At 38.8% G+C, this 20,564-nt stretch overlaps 1 protein-coding gene across 1 annotated transcript; it reads left to right on the plus strand.

Moving 5' to 3' along the window:
- The first annotated feature begins 71 nt into the window (after window positions 1-71).
- LOC148101753 (transient receptor potential cation channel subfamily M member 4-like) lies at window positions 72-20,115 on the plus strand. Its single transcript, XM_087845438.1, has 28 exons — window positions 72-307; window positions 1,289-1,350; window positions 1,437-1,614; window positions 2,137-2,317; window positions 3,749-3,918; window positions 4,253-4,430; window positions 4,651-4,715; window positions 4,815-5,054; window positions 7,691-7,793; window positions 7,887-8,008; window positions 8,196-8,492; window positions 8,615-8,716; window positions 8,811-8,939; window positions 9,860-9,989; window positions 12,308-12,453; window positions 15,276-15,388; window positions 15,477-15,593; window positions 15,719-15,759; window positions 15,900-16,132; window positions 16,639-16,754; window positions 17,048-17,180; window positions 17,331-17,505; window positions 17,670-17,835; window positions 17,926-18,107; window positions 18,463-18,595; window positions 18,686-18,758; window positions 19,545-19,695; window positions 19,810-20,115. Exons 1-27 carry the CDS (start codon window positions 212-214, stop codon window positions 19,656-19,658), a joined length of 3,795 nt encoding a protein of 1,264 aa, XP_087701564.1. The 5' UTR covers window positions 72-211; the 3' UTR covers window positions 19,659-19,695; window positions 19,810-20,115.
- The last annotated feature ends 449 nt before the right edge of the window (window positions 20,116-20,564 follow it).

Consider the following 20,564-nt stretch of genomic DNA (forward strand, 5'->3'; position numbering starts at 1 on the left):
CTGTTTTCAGAGTTTGGAGGAACTGTTTGCCTCTGTGAAACCACACCCATACCTTAGTGCTGGCTGCACCTACTTTTATTGTGGACACTGAGAGACGTTAGTGGCAGGGAATAGGGTTTCAGCAGTAAGCCACAAGGTGAAGTATGGTCAGAAAAAGTTAATTTTAGTTCTTCTGCACACATTTCTCACTGAGCTCGACTGAAAGGGAAGCATGAATGACACCGGAGCAAACGTAGAAGGAGGGGGAATAGAAGAAGCCGGTAGAGATAACAACACAGACATTATCTGCCAGACTGAGAAGAGCCAGGTAAGTCAGCTTTTGCTAAAATCTTTCAGCTGCTGTTACGATATCATGGTGGCATGTCGGCCAAAAGAAAACAAAAGAAAAGAGAAAGTAAAGAACCAACAAAAAAACTCCTACATTTAAAGATTTTTTTTTTTTCAAGTGCAAGCTATACTTGAAAAAAATCCTCACAATGAAGTTCCAAGTAACAGTGATGGTGAGCCGCCCACAAACTTCTTGGAAAACTACACACAACAAGCTTTGTAAACGTGCCCGTGAACTAACATCTACTATTTCAGCTGCAATTTGTTGATACAAAACTTGTCTAACTGGTTGGTCGTAAAACAAGCTTTAATAAGTAGAAACAGGTTCGGTGCAACATTTCTATAGCAGTTCACTGACTTTTACTTAACAGAAAAAAATGGAAAGCACACTTATGTCTACTAGTCTACATACAGCATCCTACACATAAGCATGTAGTTAAGCACTTCATCATGTTTACTAATAACGTTGATGATGGCTGCATTCCATTCCATTTAGCTGCTGAGGTGATGTGTTCACATTAGTGATGAGTAAAGCAAAGCTTTTGTGAAACAATGAAGCTTTCAAAGCAACTGTGCTATAATTGTATCAAGGTTTAAAAAGATTTCTCGCACTCATCTCCACACTGACACCTGCTATTTTTGCAGCCTGAACACTGAAAAAAGGCTACTTATCACAGAAAGAAATATATGCACTACAAATAATTATGATCAACATATATTTGGGAAAAATAATTGTTCAAGTAAGGAAAGAAAAACACTGAGATTGTTAAAGACAGCAATCAGTAGCTGTAAAGACCAAGGCTAATTCAAAAGCTTAATAGAAAAACATGTTTTTTGGCTTGTGGGTTGTGTTGTTCTACTACAGAGTATGTGCATACACAGACTCACTGTTAAACTATGTTACACTAAGATATATGTAGATGTTTGTCACTATTTAACAACATTTTAAAAATCCTTTCAGAGTTGCATCCCCAAAATCATCAAGAAACGAGTGTGCAGCACCTTTGTAGAAGATTCCTTCAGGTACTGTGACCTCTGTCTTTTAATAACAGCACATGTATTTTGAGTAACTTCTCATTGTGTTGTTTGTATCCCTCCACCTCTCTCAGTAATGGTGCATTGTGTCAGTGTGGGGCTGCGAGAGATGACCATGCCTCTGTGGCTCTTGGAGACTATTTCAGCACAGCCATCGTGAACCAGTGGAAAAGTGTGCAGCACTCCTCTGAACAACCAACTGATGCCTTTGGAGAGGTGCAGTTTACAGGAGCCAGCAAGAGGCACAGCTATGTGGGTTTTTTTTTTTCATTTTGTCCCATACCACTTTATCTCTACAGTTTTTGAAAATGTGAGCAAGTTATTAAAGGAAAATTTCTCTAAGGGTGTAAAGGTGGGTTAAATAAAAATCAAGATAAATCCGGAGCTCTGGTAGCCAGTACTTTGAGTTTTCCTGACCTTCAACCTGCTACTGCTCCACCTGAGTAAACAAAGTCAGTACAGATAAAGTGACAAGATTAAAACCCATAAGAACTCAATGTTGACACAGGTATCACTGCCACTTTACACCTTTTTTTTTTTTTTTTACATCGACTTTCCTATAGTTTGCCAGACAGTAAAAATGATTCTGGGCTCTTTTGGGTCACTCTTTCAAGCATCATTTTCATTTTCTAAGTTTTAATTACAAATTAAAGGTTCAAACAACTGATGCATCATTTTAGCTTTAATACTAGATCACAGTTCATTAATTTACAAGTCTTTGGGCATTGTTGACATATGCTTGTTTCCTTTAATTCATCAAATCTGTAAACTTAGTTCCTGCGCCTGTCATGGAGCACTGAGCCTTTGGTGGTGTACAACATATTGACAACCCATTGGGGTCTTCCTCTACCCAACCTGGTTGTTTCTGTTGTGGGTGGAAATAGCAGGACACAGATAAAGACCTGGGTACGGGAGGTCCTCAGACAGGGACTGGTGAAAGCGTCACAAAGCACAGGTAAAACTTTATGCATCTGTGTCAGTGCCTTACAAACTCATCTGTGATGTTAACAGTATGATTGGAATTTCTGTGAGCTGTTTGCTGAAATATTTTATTGTTGGTTAGCAGATGCCATCATATTTTCAACACAGTTCCGTATGCCATAAAAAATGTCTAAAATACTCTCAACGCATGCCTTACCTGAACTTAGTTTCTAGATTTTAAAACTGATTTTAAAAAAGATGCCCCAAAAAGCAGATTCTGTTCATCTGGACGTAGCATTTTGAGCTTTGAAAACGCTTCCTTACCTGGATAATTGAGCATACATCAAGATATACAAGTTGTCTTGGTAAGGCCTGGGTAAGGCTTAAATGCAGCAATCTGAGCATCTGCTCCCGCACTGGCCACTGGAAGGAAAAGGACTCCATCAGAGGCCATGCAGCAAGCAAAATCTTTTCTCGGTGTAGAGCTATAGTTTTCAGTTACCTCTACAGAAAAAATCAAAACATGGATATGGGACAAGTTGACCAATGTGGCACAAGGCTTCATACACCAGAGAAGAAAGCTGTTAATTGAGCAGGTCTGACACCAATACAAAGTAAAAGGATCCACAGAAGCAAACTCACAGTCCAACAGGCCAACTGACCAACCTGGAACACAGTAAGCTCACCTGGAAGGATATCTGGGAAATGGAAGGAAGCAGACTCAGAGCCAGCTATGATGTCCATTCAACAAACCAAAACAACAGTAGGGAAGAGAAGGTCCTATGTGTGCTCTCTACCAAACTCTGGCAATTCTGAGGCATCTCCTTTATCAGCTGCAACACCAGCCTATCTCAAGGCCTTTACACCTGGAGGCTGGAACTGCCAGCAATGCACTCACTCATCCAATGTCTGAACTGCCAAACATAATTTCCGTTGTGAGAGCAGGAGAATGTCTGGTGACGTTATCAGCAAGAGTATGCACAACCCTCTTTGACCCTGGGCGTGCAGGTAGACCTTGATCACAAACTGCTCCTTCCAACAGAGATAATAACAGCTTATCTCTGGCCAGACCCCATCTTGTGGCCAGAAGACGCTATGCGTCCTGGAACACACCTGGCATGTCAGGTGTTGTTGTTGGAGATTTTGTGGGCATAAAATTAAATACACTTAAGACAAATAGTGCCTACCTGATGTTCCCAATAAAGTAGTTTTCTCCCCTAGCACTCAAGACACCAAGATGGAAGCAGTAATGATTGCTCAGTGGATTATAAGGTCTAATAAAGCATACTGTTACTCCCTGGACCCTGGCCTTAATTTTTGTGCACCAATTGTGATTTTCACTTTTACATTTTACACTGCATCCCAACTTTTTCCACAACTGGGGAAACATTTAGTGACATGTCACAGTAATCTACGTGGTATACAGGTTGAACCAGGCCATTTACCATTTATCTGTTTCCCCCAGGTGCATGGATCCTAACTACAGGCCTGCACGAAGATGTTGGCAGGTGTGTTGGACAGGCGGTGAGAGATCATGCAGCTGCAGCATCTTCGGTGTCCCTCAACAAGGTGGTAGCGTTGGGCATTGCTCCGTGGGGCATCGTGGAAAAGCGAGAGCAGCTGGTCAAACCTCAGGTAGTACAGACATTACACATTTAAACATTTTTCAAAGCATTAAAAAATATCATGTTCACCTTTATTGTCCAAAAAGCTCACTTAAAAATTTGATTTATATTTGTCTTTTTCATTGTGTTTTTTGTTTTAGTTGCTTATAATTAATACAAACAGCCTTTTATGTGTCCTAATTTTAAATGACTAAGATTGTGTGGATTTTAGTGCTCAAAGTAAGGTAAATCCATGCTTACCATGCTTCATTTCCATAGTCTTGGGACAAGACTGTATTTGCATCTTCTATTGAAACACATATAAGTAAAGAAACACTAGTATACCCGGTTTTCTGCTTCTGCAGGGGAGCTTTCCTGCAAAGTACAATGCCCGAAACGCATCACAGAACTCCTGCCCCCTGGACAACAACTACCAGGCCTTTCTGCTGGTGGACGATGGTAGTGTGGGCCACAGAGGAGGAGAAACAGAGTTCAGAGCCAGACTGGAGGAATACATTTCCCATCAGCGCACAGGCATAAGGGGTGAGAGATGGCACCATAAACTTTAAAGTAAAATATTATATTATGGATTATGAGGGAGCTTAAGGGAAGTTTTATCTGAATACTGATAGCACGTTGTCAGCCCAATATTTTCCACTCATTTTTTTTTAGCTAAAGTTAATTGAGAGTTATTTGTGTTTAATTTAACAAAAGCATTTGATCAAGATTGGAAGATGCTAAAAATTGTTGTATCTTTTTAAAGGAAGTGGCAGCATTGAAATCCCTGTCCTTTGTATGCTGATATCAGGGGAAACAGACATGCTGAAGGTAAAGTCTGCTTTATATGTTCATTATCACAACATTAATTTTGACTTACTATTTAAATTGTGTGAATGTTTCATTCGTGGTTTTTGTAATGTCTGTCAGAGAATGGATCTCTCTTTAAAAAGCTGCATCCCCTGGCTGGTTCTGGGTGGCTCAGGAGGCTTGGCTGATTTCCTGAGTGATGTCTTGGAGAACCTGTCTTCAGCTCCAGCTGTGCCGTCCTCTGGTGAAGGCAACAGTGAGACTCTTAAAGCTCCTAATGTGGACCTTAAAGACAGAGTGGCAGAACGGTTTAAGAAGCATTTTCCTTCAGAGGCACAGACCGACAAACTAGTTGAGCAGGTGAGTGCTGAGAACAGATGCACTGCATTTACTCTACAGATGAGCTGGAGGAAACACTTTATCTCTCTGCATATTTATCAACTACAGACTAGACTGCGGTGTATTTTAGCACTGATATTCAGAACTAAAGTGTTTAGCTTGATCTTACTGTCAATGTGTCAGGATCACAATTCCAAGTTTATTCACATTATATTTTTTAGTGTAGTAATTTAAAAATTACTTTCTCAGTTTGTTACAAATTGTTGAAACTTCAGGCTGCTATTTGTTTCACCACAGTGACAAAAAGTTAATTCACTCACAAGCTGTGAAAGTTGTTTTTATAGGACCAAATCATATATGCAAGCTTATAAATGCAACTGATCAATCAGCACTAGCCCAAAATCAAAATCTAATAGCCTTAAAAAGTACTATTTACAATAAATTAATGCATTTGTGTTCAATGTGTTTTAGAAACATGGAACAGGGTATTCAGGATGCTTTTTCACTCATTTGCACTCCAGTCTGACCATTTTCAAAGATGGTGTAGTGCAATTTTCAGTTAATAAAGTCTGCAGTTGCAACTGTTTTTTTTTTTCACCCGCGCTGTTGCTGGCCAGAGAGCGACTCCAACTATCTTTCTCCAGGTGCTGGTCTCATACAGTCAGCAGATAACATAGTTGAGCAGGCTACTCCAGGTCATATTGACCTTCACTATAAGTAATTATACAAAGAAAAAAAGATTTAAGATAAGGAAGCCATTCAGTGTGAGGCGTGTTTATCAAATCTGATCATTAAATCCATCCGCCAATGTTTCCAGTTTAGTAACTGTTTCTGTAAAAGAACCATTATCAGTGGTATTGCTAGGGATGAAGGTACACACACATCACCAAACATCACACACACCTTTATGCCATTCTATTTTACCATGTCCAGATGTTTGCCATCTGAGACTGAAATCTGATATGACTGAACCTGTGGACAAATGGATACAAGAGAACATCTAACTTTGTTATTAGTGCCTTTCAAAGTCTGGGATAAAACTCCGACGTAGCCATGTGTTTCCACACAGCCACCATATATCAGACACTACTGATCTAAATTTTACAGCAGAGTAATATATCAGCATTTTCTTTGTATACAGTGCTTTGTGATCTTTACTGTTGTAAGGTAATCAGTTTGTTTAAAACGGTTTAAAGCATCCCAAAGGCCTTTACAATTATCATTTACTGTCCCCACATCAGTGATGGCATTGTGGAAAACAAAACAATCAATCACATTTAGCTCTAAATGTAAAAGTTAACAGAGCAGCTTGTAATAGCACATAAGGAGAAGAACAAACTGATGGGGGTGAACAGGAAAATGATGCGTTGTCTGCTGTGTTATGCAGAGGGGGGGCGCAGACTTTAAGATACTTGGCCGACCTCCTGTGAGCCTCTGCCCCAGAGCCATTAGATCCTTTGTCTAGTTAAGACATCAGAAAATTGCTTTGGATTGAAGCCCAGAAACCTGCGCCACTCTTCCCCACCCTTTGGCCAAACGGAGAATGCTAGTGACTAATAAAACATGGTGGACACTCAGTCACAGTCATTTCTTAGCATGGTGTGCAGTGTGCCCTTAATAAAATTTCAGGAAACTGGACAGGTGGAGGACATTGACTATTATTAATTTGCTTTTTAAATTTTTCTTTAAGTTGAATTTTCTGGTTCTACCCTTCCTTCACACTGAGAGGGGAAAATGTGAGTAATCAAATAAAGCTGTAAAAATTTGCCTTAGCTGAGTCAACATGTCAACCTGTTATTTTATGTGGCATGTTGTTGACTTATCAGGTGTTGGCACTCTGTTCCTGTCACGGCACTTGGTTTTGTGTTTGATTTGTACTCCTTGATTATTGTTATTCATGGTTTTCTGTTCATGTTATGTTTGTTGCTTTTAGCTCCTAGTTTCAGTCACGGTGTCCTCCCTGTGTTCCACATTTCATATCCCATCAGTCATGTCTCAGTGTCAAGGCTGCCATACATCATACATCATATTTTACTTTGACAGTGTCGTGTCCCGTGTTAGTGTGTTCAGTTTTGTCTTGTTTTGTCTGGTTAGTCCCACCTGTGTTTTTACCTGTCCCCCAGCCTCTCATTACCCTGCCTGTGTATTTAAGTCTTCCCAATGTTTGTTGTCGCAACCTCTACGTTGCTGTGGGTCGTGTGTAGTTCCATGTCCTTAGGTCAAGCCACTAATGACCAGGAGTTTCTTAGTTCTAGTTCATGTTTTGTTGGTTTCTTTAGTATACTTTTGTTTTGTATTTAGTTTGTTTCTCCGGGCAATAAAAGTGCCGCCTTTAGTTAAGTATTCTTTCTCTGATTTTAGCAATAAACTCTGAGACTGAAATCTGAGTTTCATGTATGTGAACAGCTGACAAAAAGACTATAAAAATAGACATTTTATATCAAATATATCAAAATATGTCAAAATGTCATCTTGTCTATGATAACAGAATGGAACAAGATGATTAAAACGACTCTGTAATTCCCTTCTGTTTTGAAAAAGAAAAGTAAAATATTAAGACAGCACTGACATGCATTCATATTCCTTGGTCCAATGCATTAAAATGGAGACTTATGTCTCTGTCATTCCTGTTCCCTTTTCCCATCTTCTGTCTCCAGGCTTTGAACATTTACCAGAACAGACACTTGATTACAGTCTACCACGGAGAGCACGAGAGTCCAAATGACTTTGACACAGTCCTGCTTAAAACACTCGTGGGAGGTATGTATAAGTAGACTGTAATTTTGCAAAAGAGCTGTAACATACACTTTTTTTATCTTATTTAGATTTTTGTGTTGTCTTTGTGTTTTTCAGCAAGTAAGCAACATTTATCAGCTGATGCCAACCCTTATAGTGATGAGCTGAAACTAGCAGTAACGTGGAACAGGGTTGACATTGCCAAGAGTGAACTCTTCAATGGAGACATCCAGTGGAAGGTGAGGAGGGAAAAAGACATCACACTGAAAGAAGAATTCATACACAACATCACACTATACAGTCTATTGTAACACTTTTGACAAATAAATCACTCATTTATTTGTTAAATCTGATTTATGGAGGAATATTTGGCATAAAAAATGTTGACCTGTCTTAAAACATGATCTCCTTCCTCCAATTAAACAGTATGAAGATTTGGAGGACTCAATGACAGATGCGCTGATCAACGACAAGCCCCAGTTTGTTCGGCTTTTCACTGAGAATGGCTTGAATATCATGGAGTACCTAACTTATGGCAGGCTGGAAAGCCTCTATCGCTCTGTGCCAGATGGGAGCTTACTATATCAGCTGCTACAACAGTGCCTAGCAGAGCGGCTGGCAATGGTGGAGCGTCACTCACCATCAGACAAACAGAATTCATCCACAAGATTGTTGAAAAATAGCAATCAGGATGGACCAGTGAAGGAGGTCACCCTTTTTGAGGTAAGTTTGGGAATCAAAGAGATTCTGTCCTTTTTCATTAATTATGCTTAAATAGATTAATAAAGAATGTGAAGAACATCTGATACTGTTGTGCTTATTGTCCCATCCACATGTTTCCTCAGGTGTCAAGGGTCCTGCAGCTGTTAATGGGTGATGTCTGCCAGCCTTTCTACTACAAAACTTTGAAATTAGAGTTCACTTCATCCAAAGGGACATCTCTGAGGGTACTCTGAACCTTTCAGAATATGCACACACTGTTATAGGATCTCTTTTTCATGGTTGACCTGATAATAAGTATTATTTCTTCATTCATCAAAGCGTGCCAGTAAGGTTCTGCGTGGACATTGCAAGTATCAGGACCTGCCCTCCCTCCATCCCTGGGCTTCGCTTTTCCTCTGGGCGGTATTGCAAAACCGCAGTGAGATGGCCATTTTCTTCTGGGAGATGGTAAAAGCTCTGCGACAAATTTAAAAAATGTTCTACATGTGTTCAGCTGGTTTAAAAGCCACAGTCAAGATACAACTGGTTTCTCCAGTGTTAATAGTTCTGGAGTTGTGCTTTTCCAAAAGGTTATGAGGCGATTACTTCATAGTTAACAGAAGAAAAAAAGGAATTGAAAAATCATCTTATACAGATTTACATTGTATGACAGAGTCATTGGTGTATGAATGGATAAATAGATTATTTGAATTTGTTATTTGAGTGAAACCATGGTTTTTAGGTGAAGTTAAGCGATATTGGACATTTGTGAGAATGAAATGCAGCTAGTGCTATTTGTTACAATGTATTGTTAATGATTATTTTATGATCTAAGCATTGATTATATTAAATGTAAATCATATGATAACATATGACATTATGTCTAATCACAATGTTAAATCTTAATCTAAAAGCAAATAATTACTATAAAATAATCAAATTCAATTCTGAACTCGCTAGATTTAAGCATTTAGTTTTTAAATTAATATGGCAGCAACTGTTGAGTAGATGTTTTCTTACACACTGCAACTTCAGAGTCAGCAGCTAGTGATGATAATCCTTTTTTAAGCCTGCAGCCTCGGTACATGTTACATAGTTGGGCATGAACTACTACACGAGATGCTGCAGGTTCTACTCCAGCTTGCAGTAGATCTTGTGAAAAATCGCAGTAGAACTATAAATCTAAAATGCATATATATATAGTGCCTTTAAGTAAATTGCTAATATCACCAACTTGGACTTCATGCAGCAGGCAAATGTGTTAATGATTGTCTGTGTGTGCTGTACCAGTTAGACTACTTGAACAGAATGAACTGAGATAATAATGCAGACAGTATTAGATACAATGAATTTACTTTTTGCACCCGTGTCTTTGCTTTACTTTCCAGGCAGGTGAGGCAGTCCTGAGTGCTCTTGGTGGATGTAAAATACTCAGAGAACTGTCCAAACTTGAGGTAGAGAATGAAACCAAACTCTCCATGAAAGAGCTGGCCCACAGGTTTGAGAACCTGTCACATGGTGAGACATTAGAAGAGACAATATTTGTTATCTACTTTCATAATAGTTTCATGAAGTGTCCTTTGAATTTTCCTTTTAACAGCTGATGTAACACAATTGTAGCAAAACCTATCTAACACTTTACACAATAGTAACGAAACATTTCATTACAATAAATATCTTTCTGAATGTGCTGTAACTAAGTTTAAGGATATAGTTCCTCCAATGTCATCTTCTTCAATGCTAGAGTACAGAGCAGCTACTTAAACCTGACTCTCACAGAGATGTGGGAGAGAAGTGTTTGACTCTTTAATATAAGTCTCAAATATGTAGCTTAGAGCAGATAACTTGAGAGCTGGAGAGGAAATGGCATCTCAAACACTTTGAAGATCTTCATTTAGCCTGGAAAAGTGTTTTATGTTCTGTAAAATCCCTCCATAAAGTTCTTACTGTTCATCACTGATGAACATAAGAAAATAAGAACAACTCCTGGTTTCTTTTCCGCGGTGTAACCAGATTGAAAAAGTCACATGTCTGTTGAGCTGAATATTTCTTACATTTTAATGAAAACATAAAATTAACCATTTAACCATTTGAGAAAATATAAAGGTTCATAACCATTTCACATGTGTAATTATGTACATCTATGTTGAATACTACAAATATATATTTGTACTTCAGCTGAGCATTTATTAGACCCCATTCCCACAAGAGTGTTCAAATATTTCCCACCATTAATTCATTCTTTGATGTTAAATATGATAATCCCATCTCTATTAATCATCTTTGAACAGAAACAGGATTATTGCAGGTTATAAATGATCTTCTTATATTCTCTGACAATGGACTCGTCTCTGTGGTTGCTAGAACTCAAGAACTCAAAAGAAATTTGTTTAGAATTTCAGTTGTATCCAAAAAAGATTAACAAGAAAAGTAAGTAATGGGGCGATAAAATCAACAGCTAACTTGAAAAATTAAGGCTCCAAATTGTTTGCTGATTTTCTAGTATCCAAAAGTTTGAAGTCTTTGAGCACATCTGATGCTAAAGGAGTGGATCAGAGAATGCAGCTGAGGAATGCTCATAAGAAATATTTATTTTCTTCAGCAGTGTGCCAGATATTACAAAATGTTCATTAAAACAACCAAGCATGTCAGCCTTCTCATAAATATGATGCAAGTGTTTATAAGGGCATGGGGGAAGCGCTGTGCCAGTATTATCACCAGACAAGGACTTTATTGTTTTCATAAATGTAAAGAGGTTTTAGAGATTGTTTGAAGCCTCTATAACAAAGTGATCAGCTTTGGCTTTTCTAATGGCAACTGTGCATGTAGTGCACATTTTTTTACCAGCATATGCTTTTAATTGCATGTTTGTATTGAACAAATATGCATGAGTGATTAACGCATTTATTTTATCCAGGCTTGTCTACAGTCTCAGTCTTTATTTTGGCATTAGCCAGGCTCTACTCTCTCATCTTCAGCTTGTTCACTACAACTCTCTACTCTTGACAGGCACATGTAAAGGTGACCATATTTCTCCTAGTGTTGGCTCATTTACACTGGCTTTCAGTACGTTCATGAATTGATTTTAAGATTTTATTTGTTGTTTTTAAGTCTCTAAATTGATTAGCTCCCTCGCACCTCTCTGATCTTTTAACTAAAAATACTCCAAACAGAAATCTAAATCCAAACAGCTGATAGCCTGTTTCTGCTTGTTCCCAGAAGCAGGCTAAAACACAGAGGAGACTGGGCCTTTGTGATTTGTGTTCCTAACCTTTGGAACAGTCTGCCTCTTCAAGTTAGGACATTTGAAAACATATATTTATTCCCTAGCTTATAATTGTGGCTGATTTTTGTTTTGTTCTTTCTGTGTGTGTTTGGTTTACTTTGGTCAACCTGTGTTGCTTTTTAAAAGTGCCTATAAATAAATTGATTGACTGATTGGTTGATTTCCTTCTGTGTTGGACTATTGTAATTATTATCAGGTTGTCCTAAAAGCTCCATAAAAATCCTTCAGTTTATTCAAAATGCTGCAATGAGAGTACTGAAAAGGAATACTAAAAGAGTGCATATGTCTCTCATAGGTTCTCTTCATTGGCTCCCTGTTAAACCCAGAATTAAATCCTTCTCCTTACATACAAGAGCTTTGAAAAAATTGGCCCCATCATTTCTTAAAAATTTCATAGTACTTGCTCATAGGGAGTTACAAGTTGGGGTTTTCTTTGTGTCAATATAGGGTCTTTACTATACGACATAAAGCACATTTACATGACTATTCTTGTAAACTGGCACTATATAAATAAAATTGAATGCCATGTCTTGTGTTCACTTTACCTCAGATATCTTCAGCTCTTGCTATCGGAGTGATGAACGCCGATCCTTCACCCTGCTAATTAGGAAGTCTCCTGTCTGGGGTGGCAGCACTTGTCTTCAGATGGGCGTGAGTGGTGACGCTCGGCTTTTCTTCAGTAATGATGGCGTACAGGTGTGTTAGATTTTTAACCTCTTTCTTTCATGTTTTTTTTTCCCTGTCCTGTATTGCAGTTTAGCTGAATCAGAATTGTTCACTGAAGGCCAAAAAGTGCCAAATAAAACTTCACAAGTACAGTATTCCAGCATTTGCTGTAATTGCCCACTTGATAGTAATATTTTATTAGAGCTTAATTAGGATATTCTTTATTTTGGATTACTACAAACATAACGGACAAGACCGGGGAATGGAAAAGAAAGAAAGAAATTGAACTTGGGGAGAAGCAAACAAACAAACAAAAGCACCAACAAAAAATCAAACAGCAGAGAAACCACAGCAACAACCAACATTTGCATAAATAAACATGACAAAGTTACTGAACAGCACACAGTATTGATAATGTAAGATATTTTTAGAGGCAGCAGCAGCACAAATGGTGTGTGTCTGTAAGTACCCGTGTGCACATCCAGGTAAGGAAATCGTGAACACCTGATTCTGTTCATCTGGACGTAGCGTTTTCAGTGGGAGGAACGTTTTGTTGCTCATCCAAGTGACTTCCTCAGTCTTAGCTGACTGCAGGTTTCTCAAACCTTATAAACAACACATTTGAACAATAACTGAACTCATCACAGCCACAGAAACAGCAATCTGAAATAACAACATTGCAGACGTGGAAGCAGAGCAACTACGGACGAAAGTTTTCAGCCTGTCTCAGCAATGCAAAGCCCCAAGCATCCAACATCAGCATGGAGGCGAGGAAGGCACTTGCATCACTTAGTAAAGACAACAACAGTCTCATCCTTCCAGCAGACAAGGGTAGGTGCACAGTATTGCTAAACCAGAAAGACTATCATGAGAGAAGTTTGTCACTGCTCAGTGATGAAAATACTTATGAGCCCCTGAAATGAGACCCAGGAAGTGGTTACAGGAAGAGGGGGATAGATTGCCTGAAGCTGTTAGAACAAGACAATGCTATTGACCGGACCTCATACCACAGGCTGTACCCAGGGGAATCTACACCAAGTCTGTATTGTTTACCGAAAATACATAAACAGGGTGCACCTTTAAGGCCGATTGTCTGTATGATCAACTCGGTCACCTATAACATCTCTAAGTTTCTGGCTTCGATCCTCAACCCGCTGGTAGGCAGCTCTGAACACCACATCCAGAACACTTTGGATTTTGTTGAGAAGGTGAGAGATGTCATTATGGAGGCAGATGAAACAATGGTCAAGTACGATTTTACGTCTCTTTTCACTTGTGTTCCAGTCACTGAAGTGTTGGAGGTAGTTCGTAAGAGATTGCAGGATGACCCCAACTTCAGCAACAGGACCACTCTCAGCATCGACCAAGTGTGTTTGCTTTTGGAACTGTCTCTTAATCCTACCCTGGAATGCCACCAAGTCATTTGTTCAGATATGTGGATGACACCTGGGTGAAAATCAGATCTCAGGATGTACCACAATTCACAGATCACATTAACTCGGTGGACCAACACATCAAATTCACCAGGGAGGATATGAAAAGTGGCAGGTTAGCCTTCTTAGAATGTGAGATTTCCATCAGTAATGGGGGACATCTAGAAGCTGATGTGTACCATAAACCTGCGCATACAGATCAGTATTTAAGCTTTGACTCTCATCATCCACTGGAGCATAAACTGGGTGTCATTAGGACGCTACAACACAGAGCGAACATCATCCCCACAGACACAGCAGCCAGGAAGGCAGAAGAACAGCACATCAAGAAGGCCCTGAGTAAATGTGGTTATCCCAGCTGGACTTTTGTCAGAGCTGGAAAGCACCTAAAGAAAGCTCCAGCCGATCCAGGAGAGAAGAACAACCTCTGACTAAGCGAAAACCTGTAGTGATCCCATATGTGTCAGGAGTATCGGAACAGTTGAGACACATTTTTTCTAAACACTACGTCTCTGTGGCTTTCAAACCCCAAAACTGGTCCAGGTGCCAGGAGGATTGTCAGGATTTATACATCGGGGAAACCAAACAACCTCTGGCGAAGTGGATGGCACAACACAGAAGAGCTATCTCGTCAGGCCAGGACTCTGCAGTCTATCTACACCTACAGGCCAGTGGACACTCTTTCAATGATGAGGATGTACACATCCTGGACAGGGAGGAACGCTGGTTTGAGCGTGGAGTCAAGGAGGCAATTTAGGTGAAAATGGAAAGACCATCTCTGAATCGGGCGGGGGGCTAAGGGTACATCCTTCGTCATCATACAATGCTGTGATTGCAGCCATTCCCCCACTTTCTGTGAATGCTACTCATGGCCTTTGATCAATGAGCTTTGGTCAGTGGGTTTTGGTCAGTGGTTGTTGATCAATGGTCATGAGAATTTGCATATTAATGATCAAGGAACTGACCTCCCAGCCCATTGTTCCTTCAGTGGGCTGGTTTCCGTCATTATGCAAATGTACTGTTTATAAGATTTGGGGAAACCTGCAGTCAGCTGAGACTGAAGAAGTCACCTGGATGAGTGAGGAAACGTTTTTCCCACTGAAAACACTACATCCAGATGAACAGAATCAACTTTTGGGGAATAACGGAAACCAGCCCACTGAATGAACAATGGGCTGTGAGGTCAGTTCAGTATATATCTGCTTTGATTATACAGTTCAATCAATACATACACACTACCTATAAATAAGACTATGTAATGCACAATCCCTTTCATGTACAGTACAATAATTTAAATTACAAAAAAATTAAATACAAAGTAAAAATGGCAGGATTCTTCAGAAATAACACATCCTACCTTCATGTTGTGCCAGTGAGCTGCTGTTGATTGATAAGGACTCATTTTCTGTCTTCTTCCAGTCTCTGCTCTCCCATATCTGGTGGGGTGATATGAAGAGGAACACAGAGGTTTGGAGGCTCCTGCTCACTTTCTTCTGCCCCATCCTCTGCTACACCAATCTGATCTCCTTCAGGTTAAAGGCTTATTCTTTTCAGATTAAAGGTTTGTAAATGTATTTTGATATATTTTTTTAAACATTTGCTACATATTTTACCTCATAGAAAACAAGATAATCAGTTGGAAGAGGAGGAAGGAATTCCTAATGAGGATGGGCCAGACCAGGACACTAACAGTCTCTATGGGACCACCGTCTTCTCTTTGGAGGACATCAAGCACCTGTAATATTTCTACTTGCACTCTTCACTGTTAATCTGTAGAACATCAGTTTGTTGTCTTTATGTTATTGATTTCCATTAGCTAAAGTCTAACAATTAAATTAATTTTATTTTCGTTCTCACACCAGTGACCTTGACTCAAAAGGTCACAGGAGTGGTACCATTAAAGGTGAGTCCTGTTTAAAGAGTCATCTCTGAATAAGTGTTGTCACTCACTACAAGAAGAACGTCAGACATCAGAAATTATTCTTGTCTCCATATGCTGTCATTTAAGTCACCTGCTATCTGCATTTATAATCTTTGATACAGGTGTACCTTACCGACCACCTCAGCGTCCATTCATAGTGTCACGCTGGCGTCAGTTCTGGTTTGCACCAGTCACCTCCTTTTTGGGCAACGTCCTGATGTACTTCCTGTTTCTTTTGCTTTTCGCCTACGTGCTGTTGGTGGATTTTGATCCCCCACCACCCTCAGGTCCAGGTGTTGCTGAGTGTGTGTTGTACTTCTGGGTATTCACCATCGTTTGTGAGGAGATCAGACAGGTGAGTGAAGACACATCTTACTAGAACTTTATTTCCCAGAAAGGTTTGGTAGCTGTAGAAATATAAAGGGAAAAAGTGAACCCAGTAACTGAACTTTTTATTAAATTGCACATAGAAGAAGGACGATATAACTGAAGATTTATATTGCAATACAGTGGTTAATATGCTCCTGTGTCACAAGCATTAAATTCAGAATGGACATTAAAGTAGATTAATACATTTTAATATTTGTTACTGAATTCAAATAACTTAAGAAATATAGTGAAGATTAAATATAATTACATAAATTAAAATCTTATTCTTTTTACCCAGTCTTTATAATAATACATATTGTGAACAATCAATCATTTTGGTTGAATCTCTTTCTTCCTTATTATGTTCCTTCTTTGCTTACCACATTAGATACACCTTTCTTTGAACAGCACATGGAGAGTAGTTTTCAGTATTTGGATATATGCCACCAGCTTATAATTTAGTTTGTTGTAATTTTCGTGTTCTTCTTCTAGTCAATTTTTGTGGGGACGATGACTTGGCGTCAAAGGTTCAGACTCTACATTAAGGATCTGTGGAATAAATGTGACCTCACCGCCATCAGCCTGTTCATTTTAGGACTAATCTGCAGGTATGGACAAGAAATACAAAAAAAGACAGATTATTGAAAAACATTTTCAACAATAATATTTTTGAATGAGGTGTTTTCATTGCAAAATTGTAAGAGGTTTAAAAGACTTGTGCTTGGTTTGTGTTTATGGATGTAGTGTGGCATAAATAATTTCCTTAACCCCTGGTCATTTAGTCCCTTAAATTTAAAAATGTTTCTTCTTTAAAAACCACATTTTACAGGTTAATATACAGGTTTGTGGCCTGGCGGTGCTGCTACCTCATTGATTCAGGTTTACTGTGCTTGTGTTTCAGGATGTTCCACTGGTCACATGAATTTGGACGGGATGTCCTGTGTTTGGACTACATGGTCTTCACCCTTCGCCTCATTCACATTTTTGCCATTCACAAGCAGCTGGGGCCAAAAATCATCATTGTAGGAAAGATGGTGAGAAAGTTACCATCAGTTGGCAATATACCAGTTGTAAACCTATTATTTATATATATATATATATATATATATATATATATATATATATATATATATATATAAAAATAAATCATGAAGCAAACAAGATCACAATTTCCTCTTGTTTAGATGAAGGATGTCTTCTTCTTCCTCTTCTTCCTGGGTGTGTGGGTCATGGCGTATGGAGTTGCCAATCAGGCTCTGATCTACAACTATGATCCAAACCTGAATCGCATTTTTCGGAGAGTTTTCTACAGGCCATACTTGCACATCTTTGGACAGATCCCCGTGGAAGAGATGGATGGTACAAGTGTTTGTGCAAGTGGCATAAAAATAAGAAAATCTGTGTTATAAGCTGAAATCTGTTTTAAAATGCTGCAGTTTCCTGGAACCTACTTTCATCACAGAAATTTGAAATTGAGTGTTATTGTAATTTTAACCATTTCTTATTTTTCCAATTTATGACAGTGGGCAAGGGCTGGGATATCACTTGTACACACAATGTGACTTTGATTGAGAGCGGTGAAGAGCCGTGTAGAAATCATGAGAGTAACTGGATGGTAGTGATTCTGCTAGTCATATATCTCCTGGTCACCAACATCCTGCTCATCAACCTGCTTATTGCCATGTTTAGGTAAAGAACAAGTCTTTTATTATATCTGAAGGTGCGTTCACATACTGAATGGTTTGACTCAGTGGCTCTGATCTGCTTGTATCTACACAGCTTCACTTTCTCTAAAGTGCAGGAACACAGTGACACCTACTGGAAGTTCCAGCGTTACAACCTAATTGCTGAGTACCACTCCCGTCCTTCTTTGGCTCCGCCTTTCATTATCCTCTCACACATCAACATCTTTATTAGGAGAGTTATTCGCAGAGTGCCCTCTGTAAAGATTCACCACTTTGGTCAGTATTGGCGTCAGGAGACTTGGTTCCTATTAAATCAAGTTATTCATTTCATACAGTTATTGCTTAATTACTTTAAAGTAAAAGGTTTAATGAGTAATGAGTCAGAAAGCCACAGCTGATTGAATTTGATATTTGATATCTTCTAAATTTTATTTAGCACATTTTGCTACGTGTGAGTTTTTGTTAAACAGTGCCTGCCTTGTTATCACTCAGTTGCTCACTAAAAATGGCAGTGCCAGGTTACAATAATAGGTTCTTTGATTACTTACTCACTGACCTCAGTTTAGCAGTGACGAAAGCATGAAAACTGAGTTGAAAGGTAATCATTTCAACCCTTGGTCTGTACTATCAGTGTTAGACTTGGAAGAAAAGGCAGCGAACCGACTATCAATGTGGGAAACGATTCAGAAGGAAGACTTCCTGACTGCTCGAATCAAGATCCAGAAAAGCAGCGACTCAGAAAGGCTCAAACGGATGTCTGCCAAGTGAGCAGACCTTCATCCTCCACTGTAGCAGCATTATTTATTACTGTGTGACTCCATCATTCTGAAGTAAATGTATCTTTGTTTATATAGGGTAGATGGTGTGCTTAAACATCTGAGTGAAAGCAGAGATTTCGAACACAGGCTACGGTCTCTGGAGAATCAGGTAAAACCGAAGCTCCAACTTATCATTTCGTACCATTTGAGTCATACGTGATACATATGTGGAGCTGCTGTGAAAGAGCATGTCTGCAGAGTTAAACTATTCTATATAAGGTTAAAGCACTTCATAGCAGGTGGCAGTTGGCAAATTACATTAAGAGGTGTTTAAAAATAAAATAGGAAAGTAGGAAAATATCTACTGTACAGCCAAAAGTCAGTTTTAGGTTGGATTATGTGAAGTTGTTATTTTAGGTGACTGTAAGTAATTCTGTACTAAGTACTTTTATGGATTGAAGAATGTCACATTAAAGAAGCAGAGGCAGAACTTAAGCTAATCATGTTAGTGCAATCAGTTGTAAAAATAAATGCACACACAAAGAAATGGTGTATTATATTATTTAGTGCAGAAAACAAAAACAAATTCCAAAAAGATGCTTGAGAGAGGAGAGCCATTTAGGAATTGAACACTGACTGCTTCACTGGCACACAGGGACCAGGTTTTGCCACTTTCATGCTTGGAAACAGGTCACAACAGCTTCTCCAATGCCTACAGGTTAGATCTGCCAAATAACAGGCCGAAAGGAAGGCATGGTGGAGTGAGTTTTCACCGAGAAAAGGAAAAAGTACAATTGTTTTCAAAGAACGAAAACAATAGTTTTCCATGTGTGTCAGCTAAAATGTTTTTACAAACTTCTCAAAAAACAAGCATTACATATTCTCATAGGTTTTCTCAAGTTGTCTTGACTCATTGACGCTTTTCTCAGATACACCTTCTTGTTCTTCTTTTCAGATCGAGTACTGCTCCAGTGCCATCAGCTGGGTTGTGGATACTTTAGCACAAGGAAGCACATTCAAACCTCCTCGCGCCCCACCTGCATTACGTGGCACTTCACAGAACTGGTGAAATTAGTATGCTTACAAAACAACCTGCATACTGAAAGGCAAATATTGCTTTCTTGTACAAACTCAGTTACTTCGACCTTATTTTAAAATGTATATTTTTTGCTAAAATTTGTCCCTCTCACTTCTTTTATTCTACCTGTTGTTTTGTACAGATGTGCTACCCTCCTCTTCCAGCTCAGCTTGATTCAGTGACACTTTATATCAAGGATAACGCCTTCATTCAAGATCAGGAAAAGAAACAAGAATCGCGCACGCTCCCTTTTGACAACTTCTGTTCAGTCCGCCACCATGATCCTCACTGATAAACACTGAAATGAAAAAGAAATTTATCGTGTGTGTGTAATTTGAGTTGGGAAATGACATGACCATCATTACTTTTGTTTTAAAAACACTTCTGGAATTTAAAATCAACATATTCTTACATAATCTGTAATAATGTCTATTAAGAATTACATTATGATTTAAAATTCAAAGCGTTTATTGTCATATGTACAAAGGAAAGCATTTCTCTGTGCAATGTCAGCATGATAATACTTTTTGTGTCTGCATTATTGTTTTTTTTTTAAATAAAGCTTTCATACTTAATAAATGAATTCTTATTAGAAATACAAAAAATAACCTTTAGTTCAAGTATTTTTAAATATTTAGTTTGTAATATTAACTACCCTGGCTGCAGGCGTATCATTTGATGACAGTAGTTGCAGGACAGGGTTTGTTGTTTTGGACACAGCCGGGCTAGCTGTTTACCTCTAGCCTAGCCTAGTACTAGTTTCTAGCCTAGTACTAAACAAATTAGCTATTAGCTCCTGATATACATTTATATTCATGTGAAGAAGAAGAAAACCTAATCAGTTTTTGCTTATCAGCACATGACACAACCCAAATTCCAATAAAGTGTGTAAAATGT

The sequence above is a fragment of the Neolamprologus brichardi genome, chromosome 8 (assembly GCF_056152115.1).
Source record: "Neolamprologus brichardi isolate AB-2024 chromosome 8, ASM5615211v1, whole genome shotgun sequence".
Taxonomy (NCBI): Eukaryota; Metazoa; Chordata; class Actinopteri; order Cichliformes; family Cichlidae; genus Neolamprologus; species Neolamprologus brichardi.